Source organism: Anguilla anguilla, chromosome 16 (assembly GCF_013347855.1).
Source record: "Anguilla anguilla isolate fAngAng1 chromosome 16, fAngAng1.pri, whole genome shotgun sequence".
NCBI classification, from domain to species: Eukaryota; Metazoa; Chordata; class Actinopteri; order Anguilliformes; family Anguillidae; genus Anguilla; species Anguilla anguilla.
The window spans coordinates 4999742-5021668 of record NC_049216.1 but is presented as its reverse complement, the minus strand read 5'-3'; the positions used below and the strand labels follow the sequence as shown (position 1 = coordinate 5021668).

General features: G+C 41.8%; 1 protein-coding gene across 1 annotated transcript in view; it reads left to right on the top strand.

The window, feature by feature from the left end:
- The window catches only part of LOC118215544 (mucin-2-like), a 42007-nt gene that overhangs the window by 8511 nt on the left and 11569 nt on the right, over nucleotides 1-21927 (top strand). The window contains exons 11-37 of the mRNA XM_035396440.1: nucleotides 868-934; nucleotides 1212-1349; nucleotides 3033-3197; nucleotides 3644-3738; nucleotides 3828-3954; nucleotides 5017-5272; nucleotides 5536-5588; nucleotides 6263-6363; nucleotides 7364-7515; nucleotides 7824-7962; nucleotides 8217-8327; nucleotides 8808-8987; nucleotides 9243-9482; nucleotides 10982-11138; nucleotides 11453-11581; nucleotides 11987-12131; nucleotides 12514-12557; nucleotides 12651-13600; nucleotides 13688-14064; nucleotides 14194-14395; nucleotides 14459-14806; nucleotides 15878-16193; nucleotides 17235-17422; nucleotides 18484-18658; nucleotides 19355-19602; nucleotides 19900-20086; nucleotides 21202-21409. Of these exons, the coding sequence (XP_035252331.1) occupies nucleotides 868-934; nucleotides 1212-1349; nucleotides 3033-3197; nucleotides 3644-3738; nucleotides 3828-3954; nucleotides 5017-5272; nucleotides 5536-5588; nucleotides 6263-6363; nucleotides 7364-7515; nucleotides 7824-7962; nucleotides 8217-8327; nucleotides 8808-8987; nucleotides 9243-9482; nucleotides 10982-11138; nucleotides 11453-11581; nucleotides 11987-12131; nucleotides 12514-12557; nucleotides 12651-13600; nucleotides 13688-14064; nucleotides 14194-14395; nucleotides 14459-14806; nucleotides 15878-16193; nucleotides 17235-17422; nucleotides 18484-18658; nucleotides 19355-19602; nucleotides 19900-20086; nucleotides 21202-21409 (5498 nt within the window). The remainder of the gene's footprint in view (nucleotides 1-867; nucleotides 935-1211; nucleotides 1350-3032; nucleotides 3198-3643; nucleotides 3739-3827; nucleotides 3955-5016; nucleotides 5273-5535; nucleotides 5589-6262; nucleotides 6364-7363; nucleotides 7516-7823; nucleotides 7963-8216; nucleotides 8328-8807; nucleotides 8988-9242; nucleotides 9483-10981; nucleotides 11139-11452; nucleotides 11582-11986; nucleotides 12132-12513; nucleotides 12558-12650; nucleotides 13601-13687; nucleotides 14065-14193; nucleotides 14396-14458; nucleotides 14807-15877; nucleotides 16194-17234; nucleotides 17423-18483; nucleotides 18659-19354; nucleotides 19603-19899; nucleotides 20087-21201; nucleotides 21410-21927) is intronic.

Genomic DNA, 21927 nt, shown 5'->3' with positions numbered 1-21927 from the left:
GATATGGTCAAGTCATTGTCAAAAGATTAACCGGATCACAGAAAGCTTATTATGATGTTAATAATAACTGAACACTGAACTATTCTTCTTGAACTATTCTTATTCTTATTGTTCATGTATTATACAATATATCACAGTGATAAGGGCTGAATTAAGATTCAATTCAACCTTTATTCAACCATGCAAATATATTAAATTGATATTGTTGGCAGAATCATTCGGTATTAGTGCTAGCAGTGACCGTTAGTTTCCACCTCAGCTTAACGCCTCATGACTGAGGTTGCTGCATTATTAATCATTTATACGTTTTCTGAAAAAAATGACTTCCGCAAAGGATGCACTCATGTTTCCTAGCTCAAGCATCCTTCGGGAGCCTCTTAGCGAGGATGGAAAAAATGAGCAATTGGAATGAGCCCATAGCTTCAGCCATTAGACAGGAGGATGCCACAAGGTTGTCTGGCTACTAAGTATTTTTCATTGGACAGAAGGACACAGGACTATACAGCTGATTAGCATGTGTAATTGGACAGGAAAAGACTATAGGGCTGTATGGCTAGTTAGCATTCGCCATTAGACAGGAGAGGACTATAGGGCTGTATGGCTAGTTAGCATTAGCCATTAGACAGGAGAGGACTATAGGGTTGTATGGCTAGTTAGCATTAGCCATTAGACAGGAGAGGACTATAGGGCTGTATGGCTAGTTAGCGTTAGCCATTAGACAGGAGAGGATTATAGGGCTGTATGGCTAGTTAGCATTAGCCATTAGACAGGAGAAGACTATAGTGCTGTATGGCTGCGCCTGGTGCTATACACTGTGAAACTGCCACTAGTATCACTGTGCTGAACACACACTGATTCTGTTTTTAGGCATTGGTAATTAAAGCAGACGGGAAAGTGAGTCACAATGCTGAGATCAGCCTGCCCTACAGCACAGGTAAAAGGCATGCCTACTCTCCATTAGACAGTACTGATATCAACTTTTACATAAATTTGATTGTGTTTACGTTTTTCTCACTACTCTTTTCCTCTATTGTCTAGTAATTGTATTTTTCACTGAATTAAGTATTCATATTTCTAACAAAGAAACAAATGAGAAGTGCAGTGTTACTATATGCAACGCGTAATCAGTGTTAATTGTTAATTCATGCAATGTGTTGCAATGTAAATGTATAGACTTGTGTGTGAAAATGATGTAATTTTTTTGGTTGCAGCAAATGTACACATGTTCAGACCTTCGTCCTTCCACATCATACTGCAGACCGATTTTGGATTACAGCTGCACATTCAACTCATTCCCATCATGCAACTGTACATAACCCTGGACCAGACGTACCTGACAAAAACATGCGGTACGCCACTCCACTGCATATTCGCGTTTGCTCATCAGGCACATTTTTAGATACCTGTAAGGACAAGGAAAGAGTGAAGAAGAATTCCTTGCTGTTGAAAATAACCATTTTTTGTTGGTAGGCTATTCCTTAGGTTGTTGTTATTTAAAAAAAAAATTCTGAAGTGTCTCCAGTGATAGATTCCAATATTTTACATGTGATACAAATTTAATTGATATGCCTGTAGTACAATCTGGCTTGATCGACAGTTACTCGATCCTAGGTGACAGAATAAGCTTTCTAACGATGCATAATACGTCTAATTTTACTTTTGGAATAGCGTTTTATCGCTCATCGTAACCGAAAGTTTTTTCTCATTATAGCTGCATTACGCATTCAGTATGTGGTAGCAGTAAAAGACACTGCACCTGGCGAAATTTTATCGATGACTTGTTATTTCTTGGAAAAGACTATTATTTGAAATTCTGAGCATGGTTAATTAAGGCATATGTTTGCAGATAGACCTAGCTGATATACTGTTTTCTGGGCTAAGTTAGAACTGGGGAGCAAATATATCCAAATGTAAGTGTTACTGTTGAAAATATTTTGGTTATATACGTTATTTTTGAAATTGAGTGTCTTTAAATAGGTTGGTATTTTGAATGAGGTTATTTCACACTGTAAAGTAAGCGTTCGTTGGTTTGCTTGTAGTTTGTGTTTGTGTATGTACTGGATATGACCTCAACTGTAACATTGCCAAAACGTGGTGGAAGGTTGAATATTGTTTTAATGTCGTCCCATCCCCATGCAAGAAAACATCACATACTGTAGAGTACAACAGACGAGAAAAAACATATGAGAGTTAATAATTACACATTTAGGTACTGTATCACAGTGTGATGATGTTTTTGCATTATTTTTTTAAATCTAATATCAATGTTTCACTTTAAACCTTCATAAGGGGCACATGTATATTCTTTATGATGGACAAAAAGCATTTTATTCATTTTTGGAGAGATTTTGTATGTTTCAGGACCCCTAGATATGCAACAGTGAGTTTCTTCAGTCAAACAGTTGATTTGTAGTGTAATACATGATTATGTTGTGATTTACTGCAATGCATAATTTAGACATTTTGGATAGATTTGGAGACAATGGGTACACTGCTTACTTTTTGATTCATAGATCATTAGTAGTTCTGCGTATCCACCCTTAGATTTGACGCACTTGTGGTCAAGGGGTTTTTGATCCAGGACATGTATACTTTAACCTGCTGTATATATGCAGTCTCCCAGTATTTCATTGCAAACTAAAAAAGAGCAAATTAATTTTAGATTTTTTGCCTAGACAATGTCTTGCTTCATTTAAGCCATTTTCAAGTCTCCGTGGTGCTCACACCTGGAGTTATAAAGCTTTAAATAGGGTACCCCCTAAATGGGCGAGGATTGGCCAGATTTGGCACTAAGGGGTTAAATTCATCAAAGGGATCAACAAAAGTGAACTACAATATATTTTTCAGGTTGAGTTCTGTCAGTAGAATGAGAAGGCTTAAATGGAAATCACCTAAAGGTAAATTCAGAAATTAGGAAGACTGTGACCAGCGTAGTTTCAGTGTACATCAGTGGCTTTCAGGGATTCCTTTCTGAGCTCAGTGCTCCAGCTCATATTGAGTCCAAGTGTTTTTTCATCCTGGTGAAATCACAGGCCTGTGTGGAAACTTCAACATGGTCCTGCACGATGACCTGAAGACCCCTCAGGGGCTGGTGGAGGGCACCGCTGCATCTTTCGCCAACTCCTGGAAGGCCCAGGCCAGCTGCCCGAACAGGATGGAACGACTGGATGACCCCTGCTCACTCAGTATAGAGAACGGTGAGCCTCCCCCTGCAAGATCCTTCTTCATCAAGAACACTGAACACTGGGTGAACTGCCCCTTTAAGTCAAGCATTTAATTCAAGTCAAAATGCCGCCAGTACTATTGTCATGGTTAATAGCCATATGATGGAACTCTAAGGGATCAGAATCAGAATCATTTTTATTTGCCAAGTATGTTTACACATGCAAGGAATTTGACTCTGGTTTAAAGGCTCTCAATGTCCTTTGAGAGTAAAAAAAAGAGTAACAACACAACAACAACAATCTTCAGAGACATACACAAGGAATGACTATATACATATATATATATATATATATATATATATATATATATATATATATATTAGCTGTTGTTATGCCATTCTCAAAGAGATAACTGTATGGGATATATGCTCACAGTATTGTTGCACACTGAGGTGAAAATAATTCCTTGCTTCCTTTAGAAAATTATGCTGAGTACTGGTGCTCAATGCTGCAAAGTCAAAAGAGTGAGTTTTCCAAGTGCCACACTATGGTGGACCCTGAAGCCTACTACAGGGTAAGATAATGTTTCGTTAAATTCAACTGATTGTCTGATTGTTGGTGGAAAACTTGCTTCTGATTATTCCCTTTCCGTCTTTCCTGCAGAGGTGCAAGTACTCCAGCTGTAACTGTGAGAAGAGTGAAGACTGCCTGTGTGCTGTGTTCTCCTCCTATGTGAGAGCTTGCCAGGCTAAGGGTGTGGAGCTTCAGGGCTGGAGGACCAATATCTGTGGTGAGTGAACATGTCTATGGTGGCGGAAATAGCTGTGTTGCATGAAAATATCTGACGAGTGAGTGAGCACATCTATGGTGAGTGAACATATCTATGGTGAGTGAGTGAGTGAGCACATTTATGGTGAATGAACATATCTATGGTGAGTGAGTGGACACATCTGTAGTGAGTGAACATATCTATGGTGAGTAGGTGAGCACATCTATAGTGAATGAACACATCTATGGTGAGTGATTGAGAACATAACAATGGCTGTGTCTCAAATGGAAGGCATGTTGTTGATGACAAGTCCACGAAGGGGTCTATCGGTCTCTGGCAATGCAAATGAGGAAGCAGCACAGCTTCTTCATTTTCTCTGACAGGATGTAAGACTCTAGAAAATCCTCTACTGACGAACGTTTTACATTGGAGGATGATGACGTATAGGCACGTCCTTTCTCACTCAGGCACAAGCAAACAGTATTTCCAATCCTCAAACAACACCAAAAACAGCTATTTGTGAAATAAATTGCTTCGCTTTTTGCTGCCACCATTATTTTAATGGCGGTAAGAAGCCTGAGGTATTTGCAAATACCTCTGGGATATCCTACCTGGTGGAAGATACATTGGATGCTGCCTTCAAATTTAACTGAAATAAGGCATGTTACAAGGATGCAATTTTTGATGACTTTGGTTTGTGACATGCCTCTGAACAAGTGTGCAAAATTGTGAAAACAGTGAAAATGCTGTCTTCCGTTTGAGACGCAGCCAATGAGTGAACCCATCTATAGTGAGTGAAAATATCTATGGTGAATGGGAACATCTATGCCAAATGAACATGTCTATAGTAAGTAAGCGAGCACATTATAAGTGACTGCATCTATGGTGGGTGAACACATCTATGGTTGGTAATTGAACACATCTTTCACAACTAAATCTCTTTGCCAGCCTCCCCAGATGGGTTCACATGGACACCCAGGCAATAAACCTGCTAATTTCCCCACTTCACTTCCTTTCCCCATCTCCAGTGCACCATTGTGCCTCCAAACGGTTGGTCTAACGGTTGGTTTTTGTATCGCTCAGGCAAGTACACGGAGACCTGCCCCGCCTCCCAGACGTTCTCCTACCAGCTGCAGCAGTGCCAGCGGACGTGCCGATCCCTCGGGTCCGAGCGACCGAGCTGCTCCACCGACTTCCTGCCTGTGGATGGCTGCTCCTGCCCCGAAGGCCTGTACCAGGACGACAGAGGCGTGTGCGTGCCCGTGGCCAAATGCCCCTGCTATCACAACGGCGACCACATCAAGCCTGGAAAATCCATCACCATAAAGGAGGAGCACTGGTGGGTACTAATACACTAATATGCATGTTGTTACAAAAACATAAAGGCCACCCAACAACAACATTCAAAATGGCAGAGGTGTAGCTTGCTTTGGAGGTGGCACAGTCATAAATTATACAAAAAGAAGACATGTATTGAAGACATGAAACACTTCCCATCCCTAATTGGTGCACTGTGATTGCTACAAATGACTAGAGAATCTGGAGTATGTGATTGGCATACAGCTGTGAATGAATGTTCATGAAGGTCCTTCTTGTTTTTAGTGTGTGCTCCAATGGGAGGCTTCATTGCCGGTCTTGGAAAGCACGGTCGGAGAGTAAGTACTGGGTTTGGGGTCCTGTGAACGAATGAGCAAATTTATTTAGACAATTTTTAAATCCACAGCATACTGCACCGCAGTCATTACATTCATTTAAAATCATCAAGGTTAAATAACACAATAAAGCCAAAATGGCTTATTTCCATAGTAATTCTCCTAAACACTAAACATAAAAAAATAAACACACAACAGATAATGATAAATACAGACGATATGACAATTACAAGCAACAAACGGCAGGATGGATTCTGTTTTACGCACTCTTCATTCAAAAATTACAAAAAGAGGCTGCATCCTACTTAGCAGTCATTTTTTCAAGGTCATTTTAAAATTACTTTCTGATGCAACTGACATTAGTGCTGTGGAAAGATTGTTCCATTATACCACTGCAGTGTACAGAAATGTGTTTTTGCTCATTGAGTTCTTAAATCTAAACAGTATTAAATCTGTTGAACTGCCTCTTTTGTCATAACTGCGAGTGTCCCTGATCAGTGTAAAATAATTCAATAAATACTTTTGTTTTTAAAAATTTTATAGGTGACCATCATCTCAATATGTGACCCTTTTTTCCCACTGTTAGCCAGTTAAGCTTCCTAAAATATCCCGTGGATGAGGGTGTCACTAGGTCGTGGCGCAGTGGGCCTAAGATAAGTGTAATTCCTGTGTTACAGGATGCCCGTCTCCGAAGGTCTTCTTCAGCTGCTCCTCAGCAGATGCGAACGCACAAGGGATAGAGTGTGCACGCACCTGCAGCAACCTGGGTGGTGACTGCGTGAGTGCCATATCCATTATCCACTATCCAGCATCTAAAAATCCTTATCTGCTATCAGTTATCATTGTCTCATCTATTTTCCATGTCGAGTATACTTTATCTTATATACCTTATCTTACCTTATCCTGTATCCCACGTTGAATATCCCACTTCCCATAAACAATATCTTATGTCCCATATCCAATATTCCCTATCCCATATCTAATATTCCGTAGTAATCTATTGTTCATAACACCATATCTTGTGTCCAACATACCATATCCATTGAATATCCATTATCTCTTGTGCCTTCTCTTATTCTGCATTCCATATCCTTTATCCATTATCCCGTATTCATTCAAGTCAGGATGTGCTAATGTTCTGGTTTAAGTTTTGGGTTTAAGTTTCTATGGGCATTTAGATGCCTGCCAGGAGCTGTGGATGAAATGTCACAAAAACAGGGATTTCCATAACAAGCTCAGTTGCAGTCAGAGATCCTGCGTTCAAAACAGAAACCGGAAAATGAGGAGTTGAAAAACAAAGCAGATGTCAGGTGTGCTAAACCTGCATTTGGTTAAAATCAGTTTAAGGATGAAATGGACAAGCTTTGTTCATTTCGATAACCTGGAACAAAATCAAGCATAGCGGGGACGGTCTCACACCCCTGCATTAAGGGAAAGTTGTAAGGTTTTACGAGGGTGTGTGTACAACGTATAAGGACTTGACACAAGGCCTGGTCACCTTTTAAAAAGGTATAATCTGGTGAGATGTGCGGCACAGTCCGTCAAGTGACCAACTGTAGAGCCACTTGCAATTGCCCCTTGCATGGTGGGGGTTCCCTGCCACGGCACTTTCTGAACTTTAATCTCTCTTAGCCTTCTCTGCTTTTCACCTGTCAGAATGGAGAAAAAAAATGAAAGGACGGAAGACCTGTCCGCTCTCCTTCATTTCAAAATGCTTTCACCCTTTCAAAAAAAAAGAAGATATTTTAACAGACACGGGACACCTCTTGCCCCTGCAGTTCTCCTCTGAATGCGAGTCCGGGTGCCAGTGTCCGAGTGGGCTGCTGGACGACGGGAGGGGGAACTGCGTGAAGGAGCACGAGTGCCCGTGCCTCCACGACGGCCACTTCTACGCCCCTGGAAGACAGATCCCAAACCGGTGCAACACATGGTAAGTTCCCAGAGACTACCGAGCTCCAGCGAACCTGTCTTGATTTGGGCTACGTTTCTTAAGTATCTTCACCCACCTTCTACGAATGGTTCATTCAACGCTACTGTTCCACGCAGCAACGGCGTATGCAGTCTTACTTCATACTAAACTGTCACTTATGGGTACCGCTTTTGCTGTGCGCTTCTCACGTTACCGAGAAACTGGGCATGTTAGAGGTCAGCTTCCTGGTGGTGTAGGAACATAATCCAGAAACGGCGATATTGCCGGTATTTGTATGTATTGTATGGTTCCTGTTTGGTTTTTTCCAGTACATGTACCAGGGGGATGTGGAATTGCACGGATCACATATGCCCCGGCTCCTGCACCATCTATGGCAGTGGCCACCACCTGACCTTCGATGAGCGGAGGTTTGGCTTTCGTGGACAATGTGGTTATGTGGCTGTGCAGGTAACGCTAGCAATGGTGTCTCTTCTTTGTATGTTTGACACATTTCATATTTGGACCCTCTTATATGTATATACAGTATATTCACTGTCTATGTTATCCAGTTCAATCTCATAGACAAGAGTTCAACCGTTGGCATTTGATTTCAGTAAAGCAAATTTTCACATAGCAAATGATATCAGTAGTAAATAAAATTGTATTGAAGCCATCTAAGCCGTCTTTAAAGGTGAAATGCTGTTTGCATTTGTATTTTAAAGGACAAATGTGGAAATAAGACAGGGATGGCAAATTTCCGGGTGATCACAGAGAACATTCCGTGCGGATCTACTGGCACAACTTGTTCAAAATCAGTCAGGATTTTCCTCGGGGTAAGCGCTCAGTTTACTACATGAATATCCATAACATGAACATCCTGTAGCATGCATCTCTGCCCACAGTTGAAATTTTGAATGTCTTTCCCTCGCTATTCCATGCTGACATGACCTTAGAAAGCATTGCTCTGAAACATTTTTTTTAAATACAGCCGTGCTGGTCCCTGAAGCACCTGCCAAATGTGAATCCCCTCCCCCACCAAACCCACCTCAGATGGTTCCTCTTCCAGACATGCTAGCCAATAATTATAGGCAACCAGACCTGTCCAGCATTTTTATAAATGACCGTATGTATGCACGACCATGTGCATTCATGTGACTCGGTTTTGCATAAACCTGCCCCACATTTGCCCAGATTTCTGTTTCTGGTTCACTACCGGTTCCCTTGATTAAAAGGAGGATTGGTGATCTAATACAACATACACAAGCCGGTTTGCTGTGTCTGCCCTTTTGTTCAATGAATTTTCCCTTCGCCAGAGCACTGAGCTGAAGCTGTCTGAGGGGAAGGTTGAGCAGGTGAGCAGCAATGGCTTGATGTTTATAGAATACAAAGTGAGGACCGTCGGCTTGTACATCGTCGTGGAATCCAAAATCGGGTTCTCCGTGGTCTGGGATCGCAAAACAACCGTTCGCATCATCCTGGAACCAGACCATATGGTGAGTACCAGCTGGTGCCCATTCAGCTGCATTTCCCCAGTCAAGCCATGCAGATCAAGCAAGTTCGCACCGAAACTGTTGGGTTAAGGGGTTCTTTTTGGTAAGATCTGTTGTATAATGGGATTCTGTTTGGTAACAGATGGTGCAAAGAGGCTATTTATAATGAGATCCTTTTTGATTGGGCTGTTGCACGTTGTTTGTTTTTTTGTTGTTGAACGACCCGTTGGATAATGGGGTCTGTGCATGCTTCTATAGGGAAAGGTGTGTGGTCTGTGTGGGGACTTCGATGGCGATGCCAAAGATGACTTCACCACCCAGGGGCAGCTGGTAGTGAGCAGCCCCTTGGAGTTTGCCAACAGCTGGAAAGTCTCCAGCTCCTGCCCGGATGCCGCAGAAGACACGGACGCGTGCAGCCTAAACCCCCACCGACACGGCTGGGCAATGCTGCAGTGCAGCATCATCAAAGCCACCACCTTTAAGGACTGCCATGATAAGGTATGTGGACCGTTGCAGGACCAGTGCGAACAGTTTAGAGCACAAGCCCTCTCCCGCCTCCCCTCACCCCAGCGCACACTCCAAAGCCCCTCCCTCCAAACACACGTACGCGCGGCTCCTCACATCTGAGTACTGGTGAGAGAGGACATGTGACCCATTCTGTCATATGATAATCAATTGTTATTGCCATCTCAATTTCATACAAATCAATGTTTATGTCAAAAAATGTTAATTCTTTTCTGTTTTAGGGTTTCATCTTATTTTAGCAGTTAAATATCTTGGCTTTTAAACGTAAGATGGCAGTGCCGGAGTTTCGCTTCATTTGGAAGCTAGCTAACTTTAGCCAGCTTACTGTCACCAGTCACACAATCACCTCAGCTGCTCTGTGGCCACAAGCTAATGGGTTTCGTCTGATTTTACTTGAAACATGTCTTGGCTCTCATGACCTGTATGTCTCGATGTTATATTTAGTGTAAAATATAGTTTTGAAACTTATAAACGTAAGATGTCAAGGTAGTACCGGAGTTCTATTAGACTACTGAGACCACAGCTACTGCTGTTTGTCACCAGTCATAAGTAGTCTTCATGTCTTGGCTTTCATGATCTGTATGTCATACTTGGGGAAAAAATGTAGTTTTGAAACATTTAAACATAAGATGTCGAGGTAGTTTCTAGGTCCAGATTTTGCATTAGCTAACTCTTTCAGAGCCCGGGGCAGTCAGGGAGACTGGATTTAGACCTGCTTAATTTATTGATATATGTTGGGATCTGAAGAAAATTTTACCAAATATTAACAAAGGTGTCCAACAGCAAACTTACATACTGCAACTTTATGGACTGAACTAATGTTACGGTGAGCAAACTAGCTGTTAGAAGTCAAGATGCTAACGTTAGTTAAAAGCAGTTATCATAATAATAGCTGTTTCTTTTGGATCTGATGTGGTATTTAATGTGGCTAGGTAGTTACAGTACAGTACAGTACCTCTTGCACAATGAAAGTCCTTACTTAGGCTACTGAAAATATAGATGTGCCTTGATTCAGTTTTCCTCCTTTGCCTGAATCCACATTTTTCTCCTCATTGTCTTGTTCATTTGCACGGGAGCATGTACAACTTCAGATCTGGCTTCTTGGCCCAGTTTTTAGTACAGCCTATCACACAATAGCTTTTCGGCATTTTCATAATCTTGTAAATCCATTGCTAATAAAAAACGAAACAGATTGTTTTTCCCCATCATCAGTGTGCTTCATTGATGCGTTATTAAAGTTATTTATTTAATGAGAGAAATATCCTTCTGCGTACAGTGACAGGGAGAGACTCATAGACTTTCAGTCATTTTACTTTCATAATATTTAGTTTTAATACCAATTACATTCAGTTTTTCAATGTAATAACTACTATTTTTGGATTCACATTCACTCGATACGGCTGTTCAATATGGCGAAAACAGTAATGACTATTGGGACCTCAACGGAACTCATATTTCTTACCTATGTGCAGGTAGACCCCATCCCGTACTATGAAAACTGTGTGAGCGACTCGTGCGCGTGTGACAGCGGGGGAGACTGTGAGTGCTTCTGCACGGCTGTGGCAGCTTACGCGCAGGCCTGCAACGAAGCTGGAGTCTGCGTCGCCTGGAGGACTCCAGACCTGTGCCGTGAGTATAGACGGGCCTTTTGTACTTTGCCTTTTTACTGTGGATGATTTCGCCATGTCCGTACGCTCCAGTTGGGCTGGCAGCATTCTGTACTGCGGTCTCCAGCTTGGAATATTTGATCAATTCTGATTCAAAAACCTGGAAAACATAACAAGAGTTTTCAGTAGTGTGAAATAAAACATGCACATATTTGTATATTTTCAGCTCCCAATAAGGGAAAAGCTAATCAAAACAAGAGATCAGGAGTAGCATGCTGTACACAAACATAAATGTTCAAGTTGTGTAAGTGTGAATGAGATTTCTCTGGTTCGCAGCTGTCTACTGTGACTACTTCAACGCCCCGCATGAATGCCAATGGCACTACAGTCCCTGCCACCCCGCCTGCTACAAAACCTGCTTCAACCCAGATGCCATATGCAGCAATCTTCTACCCAATATGGAAGGTAAAAAAATCATTGTGAGCACTCATCTTGTACCACTGAACTCTCTCCAGGTGCAATCATTAAAATATAAAGTATATAAGTAATAACCAGCTACCATGCTGGTTCCAAAAATTTAAGCCTGAGGCCAGATATTTTCTCATGCTGTGTTATGACAAAACGTTGAAAACGTTTGTATGTTCGCACAAAACTTTTGATTTCTTTCCCAGAATTTTATATGTTACAGTAGTTAAAGTACTTGCTTGGCAGGGCTCTAGTTAACAAAACTCATAATAACTGAAAAATGACTTTCTGAAGGGAAAATGGCAGGTCTCGTTTTTAGACTGGGAGGATTGTTATTACTAATCAATGTACCAACCCTGGAACAAGCCCACTGGTAACGTATACCTAAATTGTATTGTTCTACAGGCTGTTACCCCTCGTGTCCACCTGATAAGCCTATATTTGATGAGGCAAAACAGATTTGTGTGGAGAAATGTGATGGTTGCTACATCAATGATACTGAGTACAGGCCAGGCGAGGAGGTCCCCACAGAGAAACCGTGCACCTCTTGGTAAGGCACTCATACACCACTACATATTACAAGAACTATTTGCATGTGGTAATTGGAAATGAGAAGAACAGAACATGAAGCATTGTGTTGTTGTCCTGAATAAGACAACAGCAATGGGTTTATTTTTTATTTATTCAGGCTGTGAGGTAACATTGCGTTAAGAAAACAGCCGGAATTCTTCCATTTGTTAAAAAGATTTTTCATGGCTACAATCTCTTGGGGACTGTGAAACGTTTTCAGCTCCATCTCAAAGTATTGTTATTGTGCTGCAACTAGATTAAACAGGATGAGAATTGCATTAATACTGTTGAACAGAATGGACATGACATTGATGCTGTTACCTTTATAGAGACCTGACCACGTTTCCTCCCACTCTTTGCAGTATTTGCGTTGGAAATGAAACTGTCACATGTGAACATAAGCGTGGTAAGTTCTGTTAAGGGTTTAATTTTTCAAGTTTGTGCACATTATACAGCTTAAAAATACAATTAAAATATGTTAATTTTTGCAATTTTACAGGGTGTTGTGTGTACAATGGGACCGAATATGATGATGGTGACATTATTTATGATGTGACTGACAACATGGGAATGTGCTACTATGCCATCTGCAAGAACGAAACCGTCATTCATGGAAATGAAACATGTACCACAACGCCACGACCAACCACAACACCAGTTACTACTACAACTGTACCACCAACACCAACCACAACCCCAGTTACTACTACAACTACTGAAACACCAACACCAACCACAACCCCAGTTACTACTACAACTACTGAACCACCAACAACAACCCCAGTTACTACTACAACTACTGAAACACCAACACCAACACCAACCACAACCCCAGTTACTACTACAACTACTGAAACACCAACACCAACACCAACCACAACCCCAGTTACTACTACAACTACTGAAACACCAACACCAACACCAACCACAACCCCAGTTACTACTACAACTACTGAAACACCAACACCAACACCAACCACAACCCCAGTTACTACTACAACTACTGAAACACCAACACCAACACCAACCACAACCCCAGTTACTACTACAACTACTGAAACACCAACCACAACACCAGTTACTACTACAACTACTGAAACACCAACACCAACCACAACCCCAGTTACTACTACAACTACTGAAACACCAACCACAACACCAGTTACTACTACAACTACTGAAACACCAACCACAACACCAGTTACTACTACAACTACTGAAACACCAACACCAACACCAACCACAACCCCAGTTACTACTACAACTACTGAAACACCAACACCAACACCAACCACAACCCCAGTTACTACTACAACTACTGAAACACCAACACCAACACCAACCACAACCCCAGTTACTACTACAACTACTGAAACACCAACACCAACACCAACCACAACCCCAGTTACTACTACAACTACTGAAACACCAACCACAACCCCAGTTACTACTACAACTACTGAAACACCAACACCAACCACAACCCCAGTTACTACTACAACTACTGAAACACCAACCACAACCCCAGTTACTACTACAACTACTGAAACACCAACACCAACCACAACACCAGTTCCTACTACAACAACAAAACCACCGACAACAACACCATGCATTGACGATTGTGACTGGTCTGAGTGGTTTGACGTAGATAAACCATCGTTCAATAAAGGCGATTGGGAAACATATAAAAACATCACTGCCAGTGGAGAAGAAGTGTGTCAAGATCCTCAAGATATTGACTGCAGGGCTGCATCAGCTCCAGATATGAGTCTAGACGAGTTTGTAGGCCAAACAAACCAAGTAGTGCACTGCAATATCTCATTTGGTTTAATATGTAAAAATGAAGAACAAGTAGCACGTCCATATAAATGCGTTAACTACAAAATCAAACTTTACTGCTGCATTCCATGTGCAGAAGCACCTGGATCCACAACACCAGTTACTACTACAACAACTGAACCACCAACCACAACACCAGTGACTACTACAACAACTGAACCACCAACACCAACCACAACCCCAGTTACTACTACAACTACTGAAACACCAACACCAACCACAACCCCAGTTACTACTACAACTACTGAAACACCAACACCAACCACAACCCCAGTTACTACTACAACAACTGAACCACCAACCACAACACCAGTTACTACTACAACAACTGAAACACCAACACCAACCACAACCCCAGTTACTACTACAACAACTGAACCACCAACCACAACCCCAGTTACTACTACAACTACTGAAACACCAACACCAACCACAACCCCAGTTACTACTACAACTACTGAAACACCAACACCAACACCAACCACAACCCCAGTTACTACTACAACTACTGAAACACCAACACCAACCACAACCCCAGTTACTACTACAACTACTGAAACACCAACACCAACACCAACCACAACCCCAGTTACTACTACAACTACTGAAACACCAACACCAACACCAACCACAACCCCAGTTACTACTACAACTACTGAAACACCAACACCAACCACAACCCCAGTTACTACTACAACAACTGAACCACCAACCACAACACCAGTTACTACTACAACAACTGAAACACCAACACCAACCACAACCCCAGTTACTACTACAACAACTGAACCACCAACCACAACCCCAGTTACTACTACAACTACTGAAACACCAACACCAACCACAACCCCAGTTACTACTACAACTACTGAAACACCAACACCAACACCAACCACAACCCCAGTTACTACTACAACTACTGAAACACCAACACCAACCACAACCCCAGTTACTACTACAACTACTGAAACACCAACACCAACACCAACCACAACCCCAGTTACTACTACAACTACTGAAACACCAACACCAACCACAACCCCAGTTACTACTACAACTACTGAAACACCAACACCAACACCAACCACAACCCCAGTTACTACTACAACTACTGAAACACCAACACCAACACCAACCACAACCCCAGTTACTACTACAACTACTGAAACACCAACACCAACACCAACCACAACCCCAGTTACTACTACAACTACTGAAACACCAACACCAACCACAACCCCAGTTACTACTACAACTACTGAAACACCAACACCAACACCAACCACAACCCCAGTTACTACTACAACTACTGAAACACCAACCACAACCCCAGTTACTACTACAACTACTGAAACACCAACACCAACCACAACCCCAGTTACTACTACAACTACTGAAACACCAACACCAACCACAACCCCAGTTACTACTACAACTACTGAAACACCAACACCAACACCAACCACAACCCCAGTTACTACTACAACTACTGAAACACCAACACCAACACCAACCACAACCCCAGTTACTACTACAACTACTGAAACACCAACACCAACACCAACCACAACCCCAGTTACTACTACAACTACTGAAACACCAACACCAACACCAACCACAACCCCAGTTACTACTACAACTACTGAAACACCAACCACAACCCCAGTTACTACTACAACTACTGAAACACCAACACCAACCACAACCCCAGTTACTACTACAACTACTGAAACACCAACACCAACCACAACCCCAGTTACTACTACAACTACTGAAACACCAACACCAACACCAACCACAACCCCAGTTACTACTACAACTGAACCACCAACCACAACCCCAGTTACTACTACAACTACTGAAACACCAACACCAACCACAACCCCAGTTACTACTACAACTGAACCACCAACACCAACAACAACCCCAGTTACTACTACAACTACTGAACCACCAACCACAACCCCAGTTACTACTACAACAACTGAACAACCAACACCATCCACAACACCAGTTACTACTACAACAACTAAACCACCAACACCAACCACAACACCAGTTACTACAACAACTGAACCACCAACACCAACCACTACTGAACCAGTGGGAACAGGTGGAACAGTCCCACCTCCTACAGGTCCTGGTGTTATCGTCACCACTCCATGTTTCTGTATTGTGAACGGCACATATTATCATCCAGGTGAGTTCCAGTTTTTAAATATTGACTTTACTTTGAGTTTTTGAACTTTATCTTCTTGATTACTGTGGCTGAATAAAGCTAACAAATTCAGACAGCAGGATACTCAACTACAGTTTAGGATAGACTATTTTGTCTGTCACTTTGCTGTGGTGTTCATCAGCACAATGTCCTCTCCCTTTGCCAATGATAGTCTTATCTGCAATGAGTTGACAATACATATATTTTCAAATTTCTCTCAGGACACAAAGCAGAACCCAATATTAAGCCATGTGAAATTGGAATGAATTATCCTCACAGTTGACATGCTAACATGCTAACATGTTTTATTTGTAGTTATTACAAAGAATTGTCTCACGATTTTCTCCCCAATCATTGCCTTTTAACAGACTGCCTGCTCTGTACGAACTGCCTAGTTGTACCATGCATTAATATATATATATATATGTGTAGAATTTACCTTAAGCTTTATTTGCTGGCCTTAGTTCATTTTTATATAGTTCAACCTGAGGAATGTATTGTATTTCACTTTGTTAATCCTTTTTATTACTTTGTAAGTCTATATATAAATGCAGTCCATTAAGTCTGAATAGATCTAAAGTCTTTACATTTTATATCAGGAGCCACTTCAGTTGCTCTCCATTCTTACATGTTCTCAAGCTTTTGTAGTTTTCACTAAATCTAAACACTTTTTACTGACCTTGCCAGAATCCTGGTATGCTTTTTATGCTCTTTACTGGTATTGCACAATTCCGAGATTCTTGCAGACTTTTAATCAGTCATTACTCCCAAGTATTTTATCATTTTTTGTATTGTGTCACATTTATTATTTTCCACAATTCAATGATTTGACTTGATTAAATGACTGTGCTTATCTTGGATATGCTACCCGCATGAAAATTACACTTGACATTTCTGACCTGTGAAATTCTTTACTAACACTGCATACATACAAATAAAAACTGGAAAGTAACATTGCCGTTATCTTTACCATATAATTGTCTGCCAGCTGCTTCACCATATTTCTAATTCTCTTTTCCTTAGGAGCGACAATAGTAAACATGACACATATTGGATCTGGCATATGCCTCACTATGATCTGTTCTGGTATCTGTAAGATTGAGAACAGCACCGACATATGCCCTGTTACCCCAACGCCACCCAAACCCCCAACTCCAACCACAACCCCACAATCTACAAAAACTCCTGGATGCCCTGAATGGGGTGTATCTGTAAGTACCCAATTGCAAAACAGAATCAGATTTCCTGGACACGGTGATTCATTTTTAAATTGACAAATTTGGCTTTACATGTGCTGTGAACAGTGTCTGTTTCAAGTTCAAGGTTCAAATTTTATTTTACACTCACATGTCAGTTTTGCATGAGAAAACTTAAGTGTATGAGCATTTAGTGCATCAAGGTAAAAATATATACACAAAAAAGATATACAATACTATGTTAAGCACATTCTTATGTTTTTGTGTTTAAAATCCTTGTTAAGAATGAGATATGAGACCTCATATATCTCTGTTTGTGGCTTTGGGGTTTGGAGTTGGGTGCTCTCTCTGGTATTTTGTCATTTAAATGATTTCATGAATGATTAATGTTTATACTTGATAATGGAGGCTGTAACATAGTTGGGATTAGTGAGACATGACTTGGAGGAAATGGGGACATATAAAGTAAGATGTAAAATATAAATGTGCAGGAGTGGGAACATCTGGAATTTGATTCCTGGGTCAATATGAGATGGGCCGTAATGAAGAAGTGGTAATATAGGCTCCCAGATTCAAACAGCATGGAAGTGCAACATAAAGCAAACACTTAAAATCAGTCCCGTAGAAACAAAAAACAAGTATATATAGGTGTATATATGTAAGTGTATATATTAGGAGCGATAATATATATATATTTTTTAAATATATTAAAATATATATATATATATATTTTTGTGATCAAAGGATTCACAAGTAGTTAAAATGCAGATTCTCAGCTTTTATTAAAGAGAATGTTTTTACATTTTGGTTTCACCATGCAGAAATTACAGCTCTTTTTGTACATAGTCCCACCATTTCAGGGCACTAAAATGCTTTGGAGAAATGGGTTCACAGATGTTCCTGATTATTCAGGTGTGTTTATTTGCTTCCTTAGCGCAGGTATAAGAAAGCTGGTCCAGAGACCATTGAGCAGTCACTGTTTTCATATGGATTTCAGCAAGGCAAATCCACCTTCTGCAACTCTAAATGTATGGTCTAAACCTCAAACAAGCTGACTTGTGTCTTTTCATTTCCAGACAAATGTAACGTTTCTGCTTTGTAACTGCACAATGGCAGTGTGCATTGAGGACAACATCATTGCAATTGTTCCCTATGAGTGTCCCCCTCTGAAAGAGATCACCTGCACTAACGGGAAGAAACCAGTTCTGGAATGGGATGAATATCACTGCTGCAAGCAGTATGTCTGCGACTGTGAGTGTCACTGTTCCCTTACAAGAACACAGCAACTGAACACTGAGGAAATGTAGTCGTGCCATAACTCTGAACATGAGATCCGAGGCATTGTTTTCTTATGCATATCCTGCATAGCTACACACAGACATTTATGTATGGGCTTCTGATGTACACATTATGGTTTAGTGGTTCTGTGCAGCACAACTCAGATTGGGAAAGTCATAAGAACATAAGCAATGAAACAGGCAATGAAGGAATGCTGGAAATTAATGAATGGGGGAATGGGTGCTGCTTGAAGAGCCATGCATTCAGTATGAAGACAACTGGCTCAGTCTTTCATTTGGTTGCTAAAGGATAAATGGACACACTAAGACATGGGGGAAAATGAATGTAGTTTTATCATGCGGTGCTTAAAATATTCATTTCCATTTTAAATTGTAACATTAAATCACGAGCATAGCTTCATAATGACTTTTTAAATTTAGTGGCTTGTTTGTTTAAGTTCGTAAACGATGCAATGTGTCATACATTTTGGCTGCCCTCATCAGATTACTGCTGAGCTACATAATGTGGTTAGTGACTGCAATAGGGTATATTTGCTTGGTATCCACCCTTTTACAGGACTCCTGAAATGGTCAGTTTTGCTCCGCATTTCTTTGTGAGCAATAGTCGATCCCCGCTGCATAAGCTTGTGTTTCCTTCATTTCGTTTCAGGTGACTGTGAGGGGTGGGGAGACCCCCACTATATAACCTTTGATGGGGAGTTCTACAGCTTCCAGGGGAACTGCACATATGTGCTGATGGAGGAGATCATGGTTTGGTACAAACTAAAGATCTACATCGACAATGTCCACTGCGACCCCGCGGAAGTGGTGTCCTGTCCGCGCTCCCTCATCGTGGTCTACGGGGCCAACACCTTTGTCCTGAAGAATCACAACCTTCTTGGCGCTGCTGATCTGGAGGTCAGTTGCAGTACGATTGGCATGTCTGACAGCTGTTGTGGAATGCTATATTTTGAACATTCGGTTATGCCATTAAGACACTTATGTATATGGGCCCATAAACTGTGAAACTGAAATTTTGATGTGGTCTCAATATTTTGTATATGTATCTGTATGTATATACACATAGTGAGCTACGTACTGTTTGGGACAAAGACATGGACAAATTTACAAAGCCAAAGGAGGCCATTTCAAGGAAAGTTGTGTCTGAGATTATTTTCCAGTAAAAAATAAACTTACCCCTGATCATTTGTCTAGGCTATTATAAATGGAGCTCCTGGACAGAAACTCCCATATCTCAGGAACAACATTAAAATCATCAACACCGGGATTGACCTGGTGCTGGAGATCCCCACTCTGGGCGTGGTGATTACCTTCGGGGTCACCGGGTTCAGTATCCACCTCCCCTTCAAGTTCTTTGGGAACAACACACAGGGACAGTGCGGTAGGTTCAGTGCTCTGTTTAAATGTCAACATGTGAAAGACAGTTTGAAATGTAACATTCAAACTGCATGTGTATTGTATGTTTCTCATGCGTGAGTGTGTGTCCGTGTGTATACCTGTAACTGCCAAAGCAAAGGACGATAATACACCGTCTATCCTACTGTGAAATGCTTGACGGATTACCTGCCTAAGTTCTGTGGTAATATTTGCTTGCTTACGTCCTGGTTTGATTTTTCAGTCAGCGGATTCAGAGCTGCATGCCTTTTTGCCTTTAATCAATGATGGAGTATATGTTTCTGACCTGATGAGGTCTTCCTCTTAGACTACCGTGCCGGCATCACCTTAGCCACAGTTCCTCCTGAAACATCAGCGAGTTCAGCAATCTTAGTCACCAAATCGCCCCCACAACCTCCATATTTAGCTACGGTAGCCAAAGTAATGGGGGAGCATTTTTATATACGACTTCATGCATTCTGGGATGCTAATCGCTTAATTGTTGATGACCAAATAATTCTCACTGTAATGAAGAAAAGCCTGCATACGTGTGTGCGTGTGTATGTATATACAACAGGAATTTATACTGGGGAAAGAAGGATGGACTAATTAGGGGAGGTTTAGGGTGTAGGGTCACTGCTGCATTGGAGCCTCAGTGTGTAGCAGTATTTCTGCGGATTTATACCAGTGTGTTAGCAGCTGGTTTGCGTGTGTGTCCAGGGCCGATCCTAGGATTTTGGTGGCCCCAAACAAATCGAGCGGGGAGTGGGGGGGTGCTGTTGGATTATGTCGAGCCGGGGAGGGCGGCGGGGGTGTTGGAGTCTGTCCAACCGGGGCGGGATGTGCGCTGTTGGATTGTGTCAAACAGGCGGGGGCGAGGGGGGGGGGGGGTGTTCGCTTTGTAAAATCCTTCTTACATTACATTGTTATGACATGTTCTTTTGCCATTCCATTTAAAATGTATACCGCTAGTTCCTCGATAGGGGATGAGTAACATAATTACGAAAATAACGTTATTTACCTCAGATAAACATTGTTTAGGGCCCCCCTAGCGGTTGTGGCCCTAAACAACCGCATAGAGCGTTTATGCCACGGGCCGGCCTGGTGTGTGTCTCTCCACAGGAACCTGCAACAACAACAAGGCGGACGACTGCATGCTGCCCGGGGGCCAGCTGGTGGACTGTGCCGTCATGGGAGACTACTGGCTCGTTGAGGACCTGTACAGGCCCGACTGCTCTGTTCCACCCTCCCTGCCCACCAGTGCTCCGGGCCCCAGCCCCACAGACAAACCCTGCGGCCCCAACCCTATCTGTGACCTCCTCAAGAGCAGGTGGGTCCTGATCTGACAAACTGCCTCTTATTGGCTGCTGGTGCCCAAGACCTGCTATGACAGACTGCCTCTTATTGGCTGCTGGTGCCCGAGTCCTGCTATGACAAAACTGCCTCTTATTGGTTGCTGGTGCCAGAGTCCTGCTATGACAAACTGTCTCTTATTGGCTGCTGGTGTGTCCAGTTGGAATATCTTGTCATATATGCGGTGAACGGTAATGGGGCATAAAGTGATTTTACATTCTTTGGGATAAAAATATATGAAACTCTGAATGTATCCATGTTTGGTCATCACCAGATCTAAATAACTTTTTGATCACATCCTACACTAAATCTTAAGAAGGGCTGACAGGAACTGATGTATTTCACAAATTTAGTGAATCTACGTTCTACGTAGAAAATGGTTTAGTGAGCAGGCCTTTTCAGAAATTGTAGGTCTAAGCTGGAGCGAGGCAATGTATTTCAGGGAGAATATAAACAACACCAGTATTGAGGAATTGAACAGATAGGAAGCATTTT